We start from the raw sequence: 19447 nt of genomic DNA on the forward strand, positions 1-19447 counted from the left end.
ATGGTGCCTAAACTTTATTATATGTTGACAACTCTCAGATTAGAAAATGATTCCCAGTAATGCTGTATATGTATGAAACTCCCTAAATTTTGAGACTATGGTGCTAAAAATGCAGTCTGATTAGGAAACTCACTACACTTTGACACTATGATGTTTTAAAAAAAAAAAACGTAGGCTTCTCACTATAGGTTTTGAGAATATGAAGTAAAGAAATGCTGTCTATGTAATAAATCAACAGGTTTTGAGACTATTTTGCCTAAAACTGTTTTCTATGTAGACACTTCACTAGTTTTTGAGAATGCTCAGAAATACTGTATATGTTGGCAACTCTCTGTTTTGAGACTATGCCCCAAAATGCCATCTAAAGGAAACTCTTTTTGAGACTATGATGCCCAGAAATGCAGGAAACTCAATAGGTTTTGAGACTATGCCCAAAAATGCAGTCTAAAAATGTTTTCAATAGGCACCTCACTAGGTTTTGAGAATGCCCAGCAATGCAGTCTATGTAGGAAACTCACTAGTTTTTGAGACTGTAAAGCCTAAAAATGTTTTCTATGTAGGCACTTCACTAGAAACCAATGCTCAGAAATGCTGTTTATGTAAGCAGCTGTTTTGAGACTATAATGCTTAAATGTAGGAAACTCAATAGGTTTTGAGACAATATTGAGACAAAAAATGCGGTATATATAGGCACCTCAATAGGTTTAGAGAATACACCGAAATGCTGTCTATGTACTGTAGGCAGCTGTCCGTTTTGAGACTTTGGTGACTAAAAATGCCATCTATGTAGAAAACTCTCAAGGTTTTGAAACTGTGATGCCCAGACGTGTTAAGTTGTAAACTCAGCTAGTTGTAAACTAGAAAGTTTTGAGATAATGATGCATGAAATGCGGCGTAGCCTGTGCATGAGTGGGAAATTCTGTAGGTGTGGTGACTAATGACACCTAGAAATGTTGTTTATCTAGGTTTTGAGAATAATAGACAAATTAATAGGAAAATCACTTGATATGCCTTAAAATGTAGGCAACTCAGTAGGCCTATATGATGCCTATAATGCCGTCTATGTGGTGCACTGCAGCTTTAGAGCTGTCCCAAGGTGTTGTCTAGTGAGTGAGCGCAGTATGGACTGACACAGAGGCAGCAGTACCGGTTTTGAGAAAGTAAAGCAGGGAAAAGAGACGCTTCCTCCTCCCTCCGAGGCAGAGCTCGCTCCTCGCGCACGTTTCCTGTCTCCTCCGTGTCTCACGTGCATCACCGCGCGCTCCTCTCAGATGAGGGAGGAGAATGAGACAGAGCCGATATAAGAGCATCGATCCGGGGTTCAGACGCGATGGAGCGGGTGATGGAGCGCGTCGCTTTTGGGTCGGTTCTTCTTGTGTGTCTGGTGTCTGGTGAGTTTCCGCTTCAGTCTCATTACCGCGCTGACTCTGACGCAGTTATGATCAGTGTGCGCGAGCGCTTCACGGGAGCGTCAGCGAGTCGCGTCGCGTCAAACTCACTGTTTATTGCGTCTAAATAGATTAATTATTAGTTTTTCTTTCAGTTTCTGAAACTTACGGAAAAACGAGTCTCACACACGTTTCCTCGTGCGTCTGCGTGCGTGCGTGTGTATCTGCATGTGTGTTTGTTTGAAACGAATCCAGTTTTGTCATTGTTTTATTTATGCATGCTTTAAAATCATGGCAATGTTTTGTTACTACCGTAAAACTATATAACATAACTATTGGACCTGGGTCTAATATTTACCACAGGTTTACCAGTAACTGTGCTGCTTTCATGATGAAGTAAGGGTATCTGATAGTAAAAAGGGGGGGGGGGGGGGGGGGTTATTTTATTGGAGTTATTATAAGCCAGTGCTTTCAAAATATGATACACAATAGTTACAAGTGTCTGCTATTACATGATGAAGCTGGTATATTTGCAGCACAAACGGAATATGCATGGTTTGGGGAGGGAAATGTTATAATTTACCCCATAGTCCGGGTTAGTTGTAACATAGCCGGGGTAAGACATAACATTATGAAATTAGGATAATTAAAAAATAATAATGATAAAAGGATTTGAATTATTAAGCATCACCATTCTTCCCCATTATACTGAAATTAAAGCCAAAAAAAAAAAAATCGGTAACAGTTTATTTTAATGTGTCCTTGTTACACGTTACATGTACTTACTATTAAAATAACAATGAATTATGCATAATTACATGCAAGTAACCCTAGCCGAATCCTAACCCTAACATGTAGTAAGTACATATAGTTAATTAATATTACTCAGTACTTATACTGATAATAATACTGTAACAAGTACATTACTGCAACAACGTTAATGAAACAATAATAACAATTAAAAACAAATAAATAATCAATTATATTTATTATTGTATGAATTGTATAATAAATAATACAATTTAGTTTAACTGGATGAACTAAAATAACTGAAACTAAAAATTAAATAAAGCAAATAAAAACTGTATAGACATATTTAAAAAAAAACTAATAGAAATTAGAAAAACACCAAAGGTTGCAAAAAAAAAGGAATTCTGAAAGTATAAAAATAAAAATATTAATATAAACTGTAATAGTATCTGCAGAATGACTAATTATTTACCCTGATTATATTTATAATTATATATTATATTATATTATATTATAATAATATAATGAATTGTATTAAAACATAATGCTTATAATAGTACATCACTAAAGTCAAACATAGTGTACGTCCACACAGATGTTTCTCAGGTTTAGCATGTACCAACTTAAACCTACGGTTGCATTTAAGAGATCCTGAAGATCCCAATATCTCTTTTCGCAAAGCCGTGTGTGCATTTACCGCAGCAACATTTAACAGTGATGCAGCATGTGTTTGCGTTTATTTTCCTGGCAGACGCAGACACTGAAGCAACGTCCAGCCGAATGTTGAGACGGTTACGTCATCACATGCTTGTTGCTGTAGAAAAGTTTGTGCAGTTTGTAAAATGTCTATGAATCAGCTGGTGTTTTGGTGATTTTCCGTGTATCTATGAAGTCAGCTTTTTACAAATCACATTAAATATCAACCATCCATTAACTAACCTCTTAAAACACAATACTTTTGCCTGATCCAGGGTCGTTATAGTTCATTAAAAATAAAATTGATGGAAAGTAACCTAAAATAAAAACATTGACTGAAATAAAATATTTATAAAATCATAATTTCAGTTAGTTTATTTATCAAAATTATTACAAAAATTATATAGACATTTAATAAAATTATAAAAATTGCATAACATTACTACAAATGAACATATAAAAGTAAAAACAAATTCTAAATATTGATAAAAGCTATAATTGTATCTAAATACTGTTCTATCTCAGGTGCATCAGCTCTGCTCCACACAGCCAATCCACACGCTGTGTGTAAGTCATGTGACCCTCAGCCGGCGATCTGCAAGTCGTATCAGTGCATCGCGAACTGCAGCTTCCCAAAGGTCTGCCCGAATCCAGATGACGTCTGCGCCGCCGTCTGGTATGATGCACTCGTGAGCATGAATCACACTGGGGTCTGTTCCAACACGCTCTTAGACGTGATGCAGCATTCTTCACTTAAAGCAATAGTTCACCTACAGATGAACATTAGCTGACGATTTACTCACTCTTGAGATCATTCAAGACATAGATGAGTTTGTTTCTTCATCAGGTTTGGAGAAATGTAGCATAGCATCACTTGCTCTGCAGTGAATGGGTGCCGTCAGAATCAGAGTCCAAACAGCTGATACAAACATCACAATAATCCACTCCAGTCCATCAGTTAACATCTGGAGAAGACAAAAACAAATCCATCATCCATCACTTTAAACTGTTGTTTTTTGCTAAAACGGCAGTCCTCTATCCATAATATTGCTTCCTTCAGTGAAAAAGTGGTTTGGTCTGAACTAGGAGAGAAATCTGCACAGAACGAGCACCGTTTACAAGCCAAAAATTTGTCAAAAACGTCTTTATGATGGATTTGTTTCAGCTTTTGTCTTCTCCAGATGTTAACTGATGGACTGGAGTGCTGTGGATTATTGTGATGTTTTTAATCAGCTGTTTGGCCTCTCATTCTGACGGCACCCATTCACTGCAGAGCAAGTGATGCAATGCTACATTTCTCCCAATTTGATAAAAAAACGAACTAATCTACAACATGAATTGACTCAGGGTGAGTATATTTTTAACAAATTTTCATTTTTGGCTGAATGATTCCTTTAACAAATAAGCATAAAGACAGTTTGCTGATAGCAAATCATATTTATTTTTTTATTTAATTTCTCAGTGCACCCCAAACATTCTCTCCTCATTTACTCTGTCATTTGCATTTTTTGGGTGAGTGATTTCTTTACAGTTAGTTCGTTACAGATTCATGAAGTTATTAATGTTAGCACCAGAACGTAGATGGATGTAAAGAAACAGAGAAATGTAAAAGTTTCTTCTGTGACGTTAACTACAAAACCTAACTACAATAACTCTTTTTCTAAACCGTCTTTGATATATATAGATGCATAATAGATGCAAACAGACCTGTACACTGCTGCATTATGGGTGTTGTAGTTTGGTTTGTGATTATTACATGAAAAGAGAAAGCACAACATTAGCTTGTTTCATTTTCCATGCAGCAGAAGATAAAGGAACAAGAACCCAAAATATACAAACACTGGTGTAAATCAGCTGACTGACTTCCTGTTACTTTTACTGTATGATTACTGGACACTATTTCACATACTACTTTTAAAACTGTACTATATATTGTGCCTACTATGTTAATTATTAATTGCGATTAATCACATCCAAAATAATTGTTTGCTTACATTATATATGTGTGTGAACTGTGTATATTTATTATGTTTATATAAATACACACACATGCATGTATATATTTAAGAAAAATGTTATGTTTATATATTAAATATATTTATGCATAATATAAATTATATGAACGTGAATACATGTAAATATTTTCAAAATATATACTGAATGTGTTTGTATTTATATATACATAATAAATATACACAGTACACATATATATATTATGTAAACAACACTTTTATTTTGGACGCGATTAATCGTTTGACAGCACTTTGTATAAGTGCTATTTGTATATATTTTGTGAATGTCTTTACAGTTTTCATTAAAATACTTTATTTAGTATTTTAGTAGATGAAAAACATTTGCAAGTTGCATCTAACTGAAACAATATAAATTAAAAGGTTTAAAAATAAATATTTTATTTCAAGTAGTTTTAGCTAACTATAATAACAACCATAATACGTTTTCGTTACTTCAATATGTATTTATGCATGAAAATATTTTGAATATTTTATATATAACGGATGCATATAAAATATATTAAATTTTTTATTTACTTTTGACAGTCGAGATGAGATTTTACAGTTTTACCATATAATTTCCGGTTTATTTGTAGCACTGGAAATAATAGGTAGAGCTCATTGCATTTTGGGATACTGTATTAATCACAATGAGTTCTGTTATAATTCTACACATTTTGACAAATGTAATAAAGCATCAGGATATTGACTCTGCATGCTTTGCTGACTATACATCATAGTGCAGAATAAGTATGAGTAGCATGCTAAGTACTGAATTAACTTGATTTCTCTCTTCCAGGTGGAGGGAGGATGGAGTTGTGATGGTGGAGACGATGTGTCATGACCCGATGCAGCCGCTGTACGGCGTGAAGCTGGACAACTTCAGCAGCTCAGACTGTGTGCTGACCATCAGATTCGTGAAAGGGCGTATCCTCCGTCTGTGTGCCTGTACGGGACACGAGTGCAACGAACACATGCTGCTCAACAAACCTGATAACGACTACGATTTAGTTCTATGTGAGTGTAGACGTCGTGAGTGTGGTTTCTCATGCATCATTTGTCATTGAATGGGTGTTTGAGGTCTTCATTAGGTGTAGGTCCGGTCGAATACTGCTCTGACAACATAAACAGCTTTAACTTGTCACTGCTGACAAATGACCATGGTATAAGCAGGATAATGCATGGCTAGCTGTGCATTAAATGATTTTAATGCACGACGTAGTGGCAAAGAACCAGCTGATTTGAAGCAGAGGTTGCCTCCGCAGATTTATGCGTGATCCCTTAATTATCCACCTTATACTTGCTGTAAGCCATTTGTGACTTTTATATGTCTTGCTTCTGTTGTCATCTGCTACTTTTAGCTGCTCGGTATAGCTCTTTTTGCTGCTTTACATGACAAAAATGTGTGTCACTATATTATTGCATTGTATTATCTTGACTATGAACACACTGGTTTGAAGTGCAAACAGTTTTAGCATTTATTGCACGTGTTTATTCTTCCCCTTATTCCTCTACAGCTGCTAAAGAAACGGAAATCTCACACATTCACAGAAAACAGCTTACTTCTGCGTTGACAAATAAGGTGGATAGGTGACCGAGCAAACGCTGTATCAATGCTGTTACATTAGCGCCACCTGCTGTCAGAGAGTGAATGTACATGTTCATTCAGAGCGAATTTCAGTCCTGAAATGATGCAATCTAATTCGAAACAAAACAAAAACAACTGCTTGTGTGTGTGTGTGTGTGTGTGTGTGTGTGTGTGTGTGCGTGTGTATTAAAAAATAAAAATACCACATTAAATTAAACTAAATGAACTAATATCAACCAATATTTTGGGGGGATTTTGAAATGTATTAGTAAATGTTGAAGTGGGCATTAATAAGGATGATGAAAAGTTATATTTGTTGGTTATTAATGTTAACTAACATAACACGACTACGGTTTAAAAAAACGAAAGCTTATTGTAAAGTGTTACCAGATAAATACATGTGTATAAAAGGGCTAGTTTTATAGAGCTGGGTAAAGATTTGTCAAAAGTGTCAGCATTTTCTACATGCTGGTTTCCAGTTTGAGTAAATAGTGTGTGTAATTCATTTAAAGTGATTGTAATGCAGGGAATGAATAATATGGAAACATTTCTCTCTGTGTTTTTGCAGTGCGTACTTCAGAAACGAAAGTCTTCAGACTCCCTCAGCTCTGTAAGTTCTGTGACGTTGAATCCACGGCGTGTAACGCCACCGGCGTCTGCGAATCCTCGTGTAACATCACCTCCATCTGCGAGAATCCCGACGAGGTGTGCGTCAGCGCCTGGTACGTGTTTTACATCTGTGTCTCTGTTTACAGACTCAATCTGCAAATCTGAATCTCAGCGATGCTAAAATAACACTGTTGAGAAGCAGAGTCATCTACTCTCTGTCCATTAGCACTGCCGTCTAGACATTCATCCTTAGCTTTGTGAACTCTCTGTGTTCGCTCAGTCTGTCACGACTATGTATGTATCTCAATTAATCCTACCAAACATTAAAGTTTTTAAATATACTTTTATATTGCAGTAATTTCACATTCAATCTTTAACGTATTTGTGTAATGGCATCTTTTTGTTTACGACTGAAGGCGAGTGTCACTGATACCAACACTGCTGATGTCTCTAGGATTTATTTTTCTTTTTTTCTCTCTAATATTTAACCATTGACCAGCCGTTTAACCATTTATTAGACTTTAAAATCAACAACTTCTGATTTAAGTGAACATAGCTGAGAAATAGCCAATCAGCTCACAGTGTGCATGTTGTGTTTCAGGAGGAGAAGTGAAGGGAACGCCATCATCGAGACGGTGTGTCACAATCCGGCGCTCCCGTTTTACGGCCAGTATCTGACGGACTACAACAACACCGTCTGTCAGATGAAGCAGGTGGAGGACATGAAGGAGGAGTTTTACATCTGCTCCTGCAATGAGGAAGAGTGCAACGATCGGCTGTTCTTCACTGACGGTGAGACGCTCAAGACATGAACACTTTTATTAATCAAGGATGCATTCAATTGATCAAAAGTGAGCTATGATGTTACAACGGATTTCTATTTCAAATAAATGCTGCTCTTTTGAGAACATTCTATTAATCTGTGAATCCTGAAAAATTGAATGCATCTAAGTTTGCACGACTGTTTTCAACATTGATAATAATCAGAAATGTTTCAGCAAATCATCATATTATTCTGATTTCTGAAGATCATGTGACACTGAAGACTGGAGGAATGATGCTGAAAATACAGCTGTGCATCACAGAAATAAATTACACTTTAACACAGATTCACACAGAAAACCGCTATTCTAATTCTAATAATATTTCACAATTTTACAGTATTATTAATTAAATAAATGCATCCTTTTTGAGCAGAGGAGACTCTTTCAAAAACAAGTGTGTCGTTCTCAAAACAGAATAAGAATATTAAGACTCTTATGTCACAGTTTTGTCTCTTTCACACTGTTTGTAAGTCCTTTTGAAAGCTATTGTTGGGTCAATTGTGTAAGTGGTTTCCTAAAATGTCTCTGTAGAGCTGCTGAAGCCTTCAGACGTGTGGTTTCCTGTCTGTGTTTATAGATCATCACAGGCAGAAATGTTGTTTTATAGTCGTGTGTTATTTCTGCGTGTGCACGTGAGCAGTTTGTCTTGGACCGCACATCACTCTGTTAACTGTAATGCATAACATTATGTGGTTTTGCACAAGGAAAGCACCACTCATGTTTATTTCTGCTTCAGAAATGGCAAGAATCTAGTTTTAGACGGGGTTAAACAGGAAGCTGCATCATGTGATTCTGGAGGGAAACTTTTGGTGCAGAAAATATCTATTCGTCTGAATGCAAACACTGCAAATGTGACATTCAGTGTCTATTTTGGTCTTGCTTTCCAGTACAGATATCTAAACATATAAAAGCATAGTGACATAAAAAGTTTGGTTTTCTGAGAAATTGTTTTAAAATAATTTTCAAAAAAAATATTTTTATGTATTATGTAACGGCACGCATCACAGCTTTGTTTTAATTAATGACTAATTAATTATGGCACCTAATCATGTCCATAATTATGGCCGCTTAAACAAATTCTTCAATGACATAAATATTTTTCTTATAATTTTCCTCTGAAATAAATTATTATTATTATTATTATTTGTATACTAATTACATTTTTGTTAATATTTTTATTATTTTATTATTTGTATTACTAGTTGGGCTTTTATGATGATTTTTGTATATTGCTAATTTATTTTTATTTTTTTCACATTTTAAGTTTAAGAGCTCCAGCTTAAACGTATTTTAGTTTTTTTTTGCCAAGCCGACGTTCATAATGTTCCTTTACTTTGAGTATTTCATCTAATATTTATATTTTATTTTTAACTTCATTTCGTCAACATGTAATAGTTTTTAGTTAGCGATAATAACCCCAGGTATGTGATCATTTTCCAGTTTCATCTCCTCCAGGAACCGAATCTCCTCTCAGTAAGAGGAGTCTCCGATCGGTGCTGTTGGTCAGTCTGTTTCCCGTCCTGATCGCTGTCGTCGTTCTCCTTTCGGCCTTCTACTGCTTTCACATGTTTCACCAGCACAACCTCAAAGCGCCCAAAACCAAAGGCATCGACAGCGAGACCTGCGCGATCATCGTGAGCGACGACGACCGATCCGACAGCAGCTCGGCCAACAGCCTGAACCACAACACCGAGTTACTCCCGATCCAGCTGGACGCTATTGTGGGGAAAGGCCGCTTCGCTGAAGTCTACAGAGCCAAACTCAAGCAGGGAGCGAAGGACGAATCCTTCCAGAAGGTAGCGGTGAAGATATTTCCGTACGAAGAATACGCCTCGTGGAAAACCGAGTGGGAGATTTTCTCAGACACTGAGCTACGGCACGAAAACGTGCTTCAGTTTCTAACCGCCGAGGACCGGAAGGCCGAGCAATGCTATTGGTTGATAACAGCCTATCACGAGCGAGGAAACCTGCAGGAGTTCCTGACGCAGCACGTGATTGGCTGGGACGAGCTGTGCCGAATGGGTGGGTCTCTGGCGAGGGGCGTGGCTCATCTCCATGCTGACCGGACTCTGTGCGGACGCTCCAAAGCGCCCATCGCACACCGGGACCTGAAGAGCGCAAACGTCCTGGTGAAAGCAGACCTCAGCTGCTGTCTGTGCGACTTCGGTCTCAGTCTGAGACTCGATAACTCCATGTCTCCTGAAGAACTGGCCAACAGCGGACAGGTGAGAAGCTAATCAGTGTTGTGCTAGCAACCCTGCGGCATCTTCAGGAAAACTTCAGGAATTGTTTTCTTTCAAGAAAACATATCTTCCCTCCTCAGCCCCACAGAATTATGCTAATACAGCTCAGTGTTTCAACAAATCGATAAAAACTAGATATAAATGTATAAGTATATTATAACTTAAATGATGTAATTTATATGTTCAATATGTTGTTTATATATATGAAATCATAAAACTTTTTAGATAGTATGTGGTCTTATAATATAATTATAATCATCATAATAAATGATATATCAAATTGTTTATATATATAATAAAAATTTAATTGTTAGTGTATTATTTTTTTATTTAATAATACTATTCCATTAAATGTTTTTCATTTTAAAAAGTTGTTTAAAAAAATATAACAAATTAGATATAATGTACAAAAACAGTATGTATTAATTTATAATTAGAATCATATTAACTAATTTATATATATATATATATATACATATATATATATATATATACATATATATATATATATATATATATATATATATACATATATATATATATATATATATGATTATTAAAATATGTAAATGTAAAATTATATATATATACAATTTATTTTTTACATGTAAAAAATTCAATTATTCTTATATAATAATTATGTATTTGGTTTTTTATATAGTATTAGTAATTCATTGCATTTCTCTATTAAAATATTTGTATGAAAATGTCAGTGCTAAATTTCTAATAAACTTCATAGCTAGCAGATACAAAACAGTTTTCACATTAATTACAATCAGTGTTTGGTTTTATGCCATAGTTTTTTTTTTCTTAGTACAGTGATGGTTTAAAAATAATAAAACAACATCAAAGACTGTAAGAGAAAGTAACGTCTGTTTGAACCACACACTCAATAATAATAATGATGATTATGTAGGAATTAAAGCATTATATTTAAAGAGGAAGTTGCATGGTGCAACAAATGCTCATATTTTCTCAAAGTCCAGTCCAGAATTTTTTTTTAAATGAAAGCATTTACAGTAATTTAAAGCAATAGAATGTGTTTTTAGTTCTTTGTAACTCATTGTACAGCTGGAAAAACAAGCATTTCAAAATAAAAGTCTGTATTTTACATTACGTCCTAAACATCTATCTTAAAATCTATCATAATAATGTGTTTAAGTTGAGTGTAAGTTCTCATTAAATAAGTTGGGAGTGTTTTCAGGACGTGTTGTCTGTCTTTCTCAGGTGGGAACGGCCAGATATATGGCTCCTGAGGTGCTGGAGTCCAGGATGGACCTGGAGAACATCGAGTCCTTCAAACAGGCTGACGTTTACTCCATGGCTCTGGTTCTGTGGGAAATCACGTCCAGATGCAGCGCCATCGGCGGTGAGAAACGTCCTTCAGTGGTTACACTCACCATATCACACACACACACACACACACGTGAACACACACACACTGAACGACAAATCTCTGTCCATCTCACCTGATCTCAGTCCACAGACCACAGCAGATCTTCCTCATGGTCTCCAGAGAATTTGTCATAGAAATTATGTATAAATATTTAAAAATAAACACCCCTTCCCCTGTCTGATTTAAAATTAAGATAGTTAGATAGATAAATTAAGATTAGTTATTTTTAATAAAATTTGTTAATTATATATATTACACATTATAATATAATGTAATATAATACATTATACAGCATTAAATATGATTTTCTGTTAAAAATATATTATAAATTTATTATGTTATTAAATAGAATAATCAATATTTAAACACTATAAAATTGTAATATTGATTATTCTATTTAATAACATTTCTATTTATATATACAATCTTAATGTAATATTTAATATAACATTTAAACCTTTAAAATATCTTTAATATATTTATAATTAAATATAAATACATAAATATGTAAAAGATATATATAGTTGAATATAGTGTTAATACCTAAAAATATTATTGTATTTTTATTTATTATTTTAAAATATTATTCTACAAATAATTTATATATATATATATATATAGAGAGAGAGAGAGAGAGAGAGAGAATATAAAAATATAATTATAATAATAATATAAATCAAATATATATTATATTAAGCAAATGCATTAAATATTATATTTTATATATATTTATATATGTACATAATTATATTACATGTATTTTATATATACCATTTATATGATATGATATTATAACTTCTGTACATTTGATTAATTATAAAAATTATTTTATTATAAAAATATAAAAAGATTATGTGTGTGTATTTTAAATAGTTGTAATTATATCATATTGTAATAATATGAATAAATGTGTAATACATTGTATTAAAAATAACTTTTTTTTTTTGTCTTTAACATATATAAATATTGAAACAGGAAGTACCGCTGTCATGAGCCGTTACACGTGTCATGTCACACAGCCCACTTCCTGTACCTGAACCATGCACTTCCTCTTTGTTGTTGTTGTTTAAAGGTTTTTCAGATTCTAGAGTATTTGCTGTGGTAAACTACCAGATTTGTGTTGCTTGTTGTGAATGGCTGGTTAAAACCCTGCTGACACACTTACCACAATGCAATTCTCCAGGGATTCCCCGCCGCTCTGAGCACAGACCTAATGCTGGTGTGTGTGTGTGTGTGTGTGCAGATGTGCGGGAATACAAGCCTCCGTTCGGGAAGCTGAAGGATCATCTGTGTGTGGAGAGCATGAAGGACGACGTCATCAGAGACGAACTGAGACCTGAGATACCGGCCAGCTGGACTAACCACACGGTAACTAGCTAAACTAGTCTCACAGAGCCTGAGGCTTCAGTAAACCAGCGCCCCACAGACCCCAGGAACCTTCTGGTGCTGCTGAAACAATACAACTGATCAGATTCAGACCTTTTTATTTACAGCAGGGTTATAACAGTTAACTAAAACTGAAACTTTCTACTTGAAATAAAATGAATGTTAACTGAAATAAAATATAAGTATTAAACTTATTTTTTTTCATCTAGTGTCCAAAGCAACATTTCTCATTTTCATTTAGTTTAGCATATAACTAATGCATAACTAAAATAACTTAGACTTAAATAAAACAATATAGACCTATTATTCTAAAAAAAGAAAAAATGCCACAAAATTAATAAAACTCACTAAAATCAGTATAAAAGCGAAAAATATATAAAAATTTATTTTAATGTAAAAAATATATTAACAAAAACTATAATATAAAATAAAAACTACAATATTAAATATCTACTCACTAAAGTATTGTACTGGCAGATTTAAGATTTTTAAATCTACTTAATTATTTAAATATACATTGTATTATTTATTTTATTTGTATTGATTTTAATCAAATATTATATGATTTTTAAATATATATATATATATATATATATTTAAAGTGTATTGTATATTATTGGTATATTATGTATTATTTATATCTAAACTTTATTATTTATTTAAATACATTTTTATTGGTTTTAATGAAATATTATATTTTTTATTTATATATATTTTATTATGCTCACTCTAGTACTATACTGGTAGATGTAGTATTTATTTATTACTCAATTTAATTATTTAAATATAATTTGTATTGTATATTTAAATCTATTGTTTTTATTATTTATAAGTCATTTAATTTAATCATTCATTAATTCATGTTAATCATTAATATATTTAGTTTAATCTTATTTTTATTTATTTAAATCAGTTTTTTTACTCATTTTTATTATTTATTTTATTTCAATATGATGTTTTAATATCATTTTTAATAAAATTGTATTTTTTAAATCTTTGTTATTTATTTGAATGATTCATTTATTTCTTTGCATCATTATTTGTGTATTCAGTGGAATGGTGTTTGTATTGTTCATCTGTTTTTACGCTCATCATCAGGGCGTCCAGCTGCTGTGCTCCAGTATAGAGGAGTGCTGGGATCACGACCCCGAGGCGCGTCTGACGGCGCAGTGCATCGTGGAGCGATTCAGTGAAATCAGCAGCACCATGATCTCAGTCAGCTCCGACGACAAGAGCGCACAGGATTCTGGGAACTATGAGAAATAGATCCGAACCGCAGACCCCCGACGTGTGACATTTGCACTTTACAGGAACAACTGAACACCAAACACATGCTTGTGTACAGCACAGGTGACGTTTATTTAGCTATGAACTCATACTTAATATCCAGATGGTGTATGATGCCAGTCGCTCGTTATGATCATTATAAGCTTCAGGGAAAATCTGCTTCGCTGACGTGAAACAGTCAAAGACAGAGAGGAACATGAGTCCTGACGCAAAGGATTCTGGGAAGTGCATCAAGAGACCAAGTAAAGTGCCAGTATTATAAATCCCCAAGATGATTATGAGCGATAAAGCAGACCGAATCCAGCTGATTTAAGTGTTTATTAAAGAAAAATACAGAAGATGTGAGCCAAAGATGATCCAGATTATGAAATATGAATTCTGCTGTATTTGAGACTCTCAGGTGAAGCTGTTTGTTTATTAAATGTGAAAATACCATCTTTTACAGACTTTTACACACGTGCCTTACAGAGCAGAGATTGATTTCGATTAAGTGTTGATCTAATTCTTCCAGGCAAGTATAAAAGCCATGAAAATGAGCATATTTTAGTATATAATCATTGCATACATTTGTTTAAAAACTTTATAAAACATCATAAATCATTCATTGTCTGTGAATCATGTTTTGTGGACCGCAAACACACTCTGATTATATCATGTGCTGCCCCCTGCTGGACAGATTCAGCTTCACATGAATGCAGAATAATAAGATTGGTGTTTAGGAAGCTCTCAGACTTTTCCAGCCCCAAGCCACTCTCGCAGTTATTTATTTCTTAGATATTAAAATATGAAAAAGCACCATGCATGGTGGTTAGAGACTTGTATTTGTAAGGCCAGAGGTTCGAGTCAGCAGAATATTATATATTATAATATATAATAAATCAGTGAGCTGAGGATGTGTTTATAAGCACCTGTCAGTCAATAGTGGTGGGCGGGGCTACTGCAATATCACCTAATATTGAGGTCAGGATCCAAACCGCTTGTTTTTTGAGCCTGGTTTGGTTTTATGAAGATTTAAAAAAAAGACTGGTTGGATTCTTATCTTTCTATGGCTGTGTACACACAATTCCAGCACACATTTCTGTCCAAACACCTTGTAAAAGTGGATTTTGCATAATAGGTGCCCTTTAAAATTCTGGCTACCCCACTGTCAAAACCCGTTCAGATCTAAATCAAAAGATTGGCCAAACTGCTCCAAAGTTACGATTTCAGTCAAATGATTCACAATACGCACTTTATAGCTTCGAAGCAGTGAATAATTTTGCAACGCAAAAATGAGTTTCGAAAAGCACTCATCATTAGGTGCTTTTTACATATATGCATTTTTTTGCAGATGCTTTTATCCAAAGCACTTACATTGCATTCATGCTAACAATTTCCAATTAACAAGTGTTCCCTGGGATTCAAACACCCAACCCAACTCTACCACTTGAGCTACAGGAACACTTTGCAATGAAATCACAAAGCTGCGTGAACTCAACCAATCACGATGTTTAGCGCCAAAGTCCTGCCCCCGAAAGTTCCGGAACTTTGAAAAAGTACCACCTTGCCAGCAGTGACTTTCTGAGGGGCATTTTTTGACCCGGAACTTTATTTAGTTCCTGGTTCCTGCGGTGGAAACACACAGAGTATACCGGCCCAAAGTCCCTAGTTCCTGGGTAAAGTTCCTGCAGTGGAAAGCAGGGGGGCAGGGTTTCATATTTTTTTAAGCACCCCTGGGCCCCGCCATTGGCTAGCAGACCCCCACCTACTGTTAGCATTCCATTGACTCCCATTCATTTTGGGGTCACTTTGACAGCGAATAACTTTACATCTGAGGCGTTTAAAGACTCCATTTGTCCATTAATTATTTCTAAAGAAACACGAAAATGTATAAAAGGCTCCATTACCTTGTATCTTACGTTATGGTCCCGTAGAAGCAGTTTTTGTAAAAATAAGCTAACGATTGCGTCATAACCAGCGACTCTCTGTCACACAGTAGAGAAATTACCATATGGACAGGAGGAGAAGCTCCCAGACAACTTTTACTGTCTCTGAGGCTATCAGGGGGACGTGGAGGCATGAAGTCAAGGGAGATAATTAATCAGAATACTTACCAAAATGAGCTCCTGTTCACGCTCTTCTTCTCTGCAAGATTCGGTGGGTGATTCAGATTTCTCTAACGGCATTGTAACGACGGGAAAAGTAATTAATTAGATTACCCCGTTACTGAAAAAATAACATTGTTACCTAACACCGTTCTTTTAAACGGCGTTATTCCAAACACTGGTGATCAATGCAATATTCATTAATAAAATAGCTTTTAGCATACTAAAAACTAAAAATGTATCTGTTTTTGATGTAACTAAACTTGCAGCTTGATTATTGAAGAGACACTACACAAACATTATTCACACATGCAGTTTCTCACTTTCTCTCTGTTGTTAATTTAAATAAAAATGCTATTCGTTCAAGCTACATCATTTCTGTATCTGATTTAAAGCATGCAGAATGCTAGATCTAAAGACTGGTTGCCTCCACGTCTTTCATTTGAATTGTGCAAATGTTTTTGTGAGAAACTGAGCAGCCCTCTCTCAATTTTAACATCTTTGTATTTCTCCTGATATTACAAAACAACTGTCAATAAGAGTAAAACATTCTTCATTAGAACATTATTCTACAAGAGCAAGACATTTTTATTTAATTTTGTTATCACATTCACAGAGCTACATGCAATCAAGTGATCGTGGCTGTCAATTCTTTAAAATGATGGCATCTCAAATATCTGCTCATCACAAAGTTGACTGTCAAATAATAAAATATATTGTGAAAATGATGATGAAACAAACTAATGTATGTGCACAATTGAGAAATGTGAAGATAAATCACAGCCCATGTCTCACAAGGTGAATATTTCATTAAACAAATAATAATCATTGTAATACAAACATTTTCGAGAAATAAGTAATTTTTACATTTACATAATTGGTATGGTAAAAAATATATTATGTATCTGTGTGTACACACCATGAGTTAAATTTTCCTCTCAGTGTAGATCTTATTTGCATTTGAAGTGATATTATAAATCCTGTAAACATATATAGAAGGTAATATTTGGATTTCTCCGGTTCTCTGCACTGGCGTTTAGCACAACCGGAAATATCAAAGCATACACTCGCAAGACCAGAAATCCAAGATGGCGGAGATATGCAACTAGCCCATATGAAGGAACAGCTGATCATAGCTGTATGGATAGGCATTTTTAACTAATTTAGTAGCTAGTTCTAATTATGTTTTCCACACATGTTTAGGTGTGATATGTGAAGTCGTATTTTTTGTTTTAATGATGTGCCTTTTAACAGTATCAAGTATATTCAAAAACTAAAAAAATCGTGCCTAAAAAGTGCACGCATCTAGGCTAATGTAAAGTTACATGATGAAGTCATACTAGTGCGCGTGTGCATTTTGAGTGTGTTCTTTCACTGCATTATTCAGTCTATTCAAATGCATTTATGAATGCATGTGAATGATCACAAAAATTCAAGATATGGGGGTTAGAAAATGTATCATTTTATGTAGTTAATCAATATCACACGAAGAGTGCCATTTCAGTTTTTCTCCAAAAATCAGCATGATTAAAATGTGATATTAAGTTACTACAAACAATAATTTAGTTACAAATACAAAATGTTGCAGAATGATGTAATATATGAATGAATAATAGCCTAAAGAACCTTTGTGCCAAAAGGGTTCTTTCTTGTCATTATAGAACCTTTTACCATAAAAGGTTCTTTGGAGTTGAGTAAAGAACCCTGTGGTTCTATATAGAACCCCAATGAACCCTTTTTTCTAAGAGTGTGTTGTCATAACGGTCACCTTTGGAGATTGAAAATGTTTCTTTTTTGAGATCCCAGAAGCCCAAATTCAGACCCACAACAATAAAACCCACAGAAGAGTCAGTTTGGGAGTTGGGAGGGGGTTCGCGAATCATTTGAGTCAGTTCGGGAGTTCAGAGCGGGATCGCAAATCATTTGAATCAGTTAGGGAGTTCGTAGCGGGTTCGCGAATCATTTGAGTCAGTTTGGGGATCGCGAATCATTTGAGTCAGCTCGGGAGTTCGGAGCGGCTTCGCGGATCATTTGAATCAGTTCGAGAGTTCGGAGCGGGTTCACAGATTATTTGAGTCAGTTCGGGAGTTCGGAGCGGGATCACGAATCATTTGAATCAGTTCGGGAGTTCGTAGCGAGTTCGCGAATCATTTGTGTCAGTTTGGGGATCGCGAATCAGTTTGGGAGTTCGGAGCGGGATCGCGAATCATTTGAGTCAGTTTGGGGATCGCGAATCAGTTCAGGAGTTCGTAGCGGGTTCGCGAATCATTTGAGTCAGGTTGGGGATCGCGAATCATTTGAATCAGTTCGGGAGTTCGTAGCGGGATCGCGAATCATTTGAATCAGTTCGGGAGTTCGTAGCGAGTTCGCGAATCATTTGAGTCAGTTTGGGGATCACGAATCAGTTTGGGAGTTCGGAGCGGGATCGTGAATCATTTGAATCAGTTCGGGAGTTCAAAGCGGGTTCGCGACCCAGACAGCACACATACGTTGGGCCGACGTCGACCCGATCTACAAAATTCAATCGGCACAATATCGCTCAGGGAGCGTTTGCTAATAGGGAAGATGTCGCAGCGACTTCGGCCTCTGATCGGAAATGCTCTCCGAACGATGCTGGGACGATGCATCCCGGCTGCTCTGCGTGGACGTGGTTCACCGGTGTTTTGCTCATCGTTACAGACCCCCCGCGGCTCCCGCCTCTGGTTTATAATAACCACCACTCTAAAGAACAGATGTAACTTTATTCATATTTTCGTTTATCTCATATTTCATGTACAAATACATTAACATTTACCAGATGCTTTGATCAAAAGTGGATAATTCAGGATTATTTGTAGTCTTTTGAAAATTAACCATGATTTTACTACAGCTTTTGCAGTAAAACCATAGTAAAAACAAAATCAACCGTAGTTTTACTACAATCACCATGGTTTAACTATGACTGTTGCAGTAAAACCATAGTAACTACAAAAATAACCATTACTGCAGTACTTGCATGGTTAAATATTGTATGAGTATAGCACTTTTTTTTTTACAATACTTATTTCAAAATAGGTTTACAGAAAATGCATGTTTCAAGGTTACAGTTTAAAAAGCCAGAGGTGACTGAGACTCACTGGGGAAGAGCATCTACTAGTTCATAATAAAAAGTCATGTGTTCAGTGCTGTCAGCATCGCAGGCTAA

At 35.2% G+C, this 19447-nt stretch overlaps 1 protein-coding gene across 3 annotated transcripts; it reads left to right on the forward strand.

Moving 5' to 3' along the window:
* The first annotated feature begins 1228 nt into the window (after window positions 1-1228).
* On the forward strand, window positions 1229-14781 carry LOC132103881 (TGF-beta receptor type-2-like). Of its 3 annotated transcripts, none has more exons than XR_009423478.1 (9): window positions 1229-1391; window positions 3360-3510; window positions 5646-5863; window positions 7003-7156; window positions 7645-7835; window positions 9308-10092; window positions 11315-11479; window positions 12750-12874; window positions 13991-14129. XR_009423478.1 is itself a non-coding variant. In XM_059508946.1 (9 exons), exons 1-9 carry the CDS (start codon window positions 1331-1333, stop codon window positions 14156-14158), a joined length of 1995 nt encoding a protein of 664 aa, XP_059364929.1. In that variant the 5' UTR covers window positions 1231-1330; the 3' UTR covers window positions 14159-14781. The 3 variants fall into 3 exon arrangements, 2 of the variants coding, with proteins under 2 accessions (XP_059364929.1, XP_059364930.1); XM_059508946.1 differs by having other exon boundaries at window positions 1231-1391; window positions 11338-11479; window positions 13991-14781; XM_059508947.1 differs by lacking the exons at window positions 3360-3510; window positions 5646-5863 and having other exon boundaries at window positions 1232-1391; window positions 11338-11479; window positions 13991-14781.
* The last annotated feature ends 4666 nt before the right edge of the window (window positions 14782-19447 follow it).

This window comes from Carassius carassius, chromosome 25 (assembly GCF_963082965.1).
Source record: "Carassius carassius chromosome 25, fCarCar2.1, whole genome shotgun sequence".
Taxonomy (NCBI): Eukaryota; Metazoa; Chordata; class Actinopteri; order Cypriniformes; family Cyprinidae; genus Carassius; species Carassius carassius.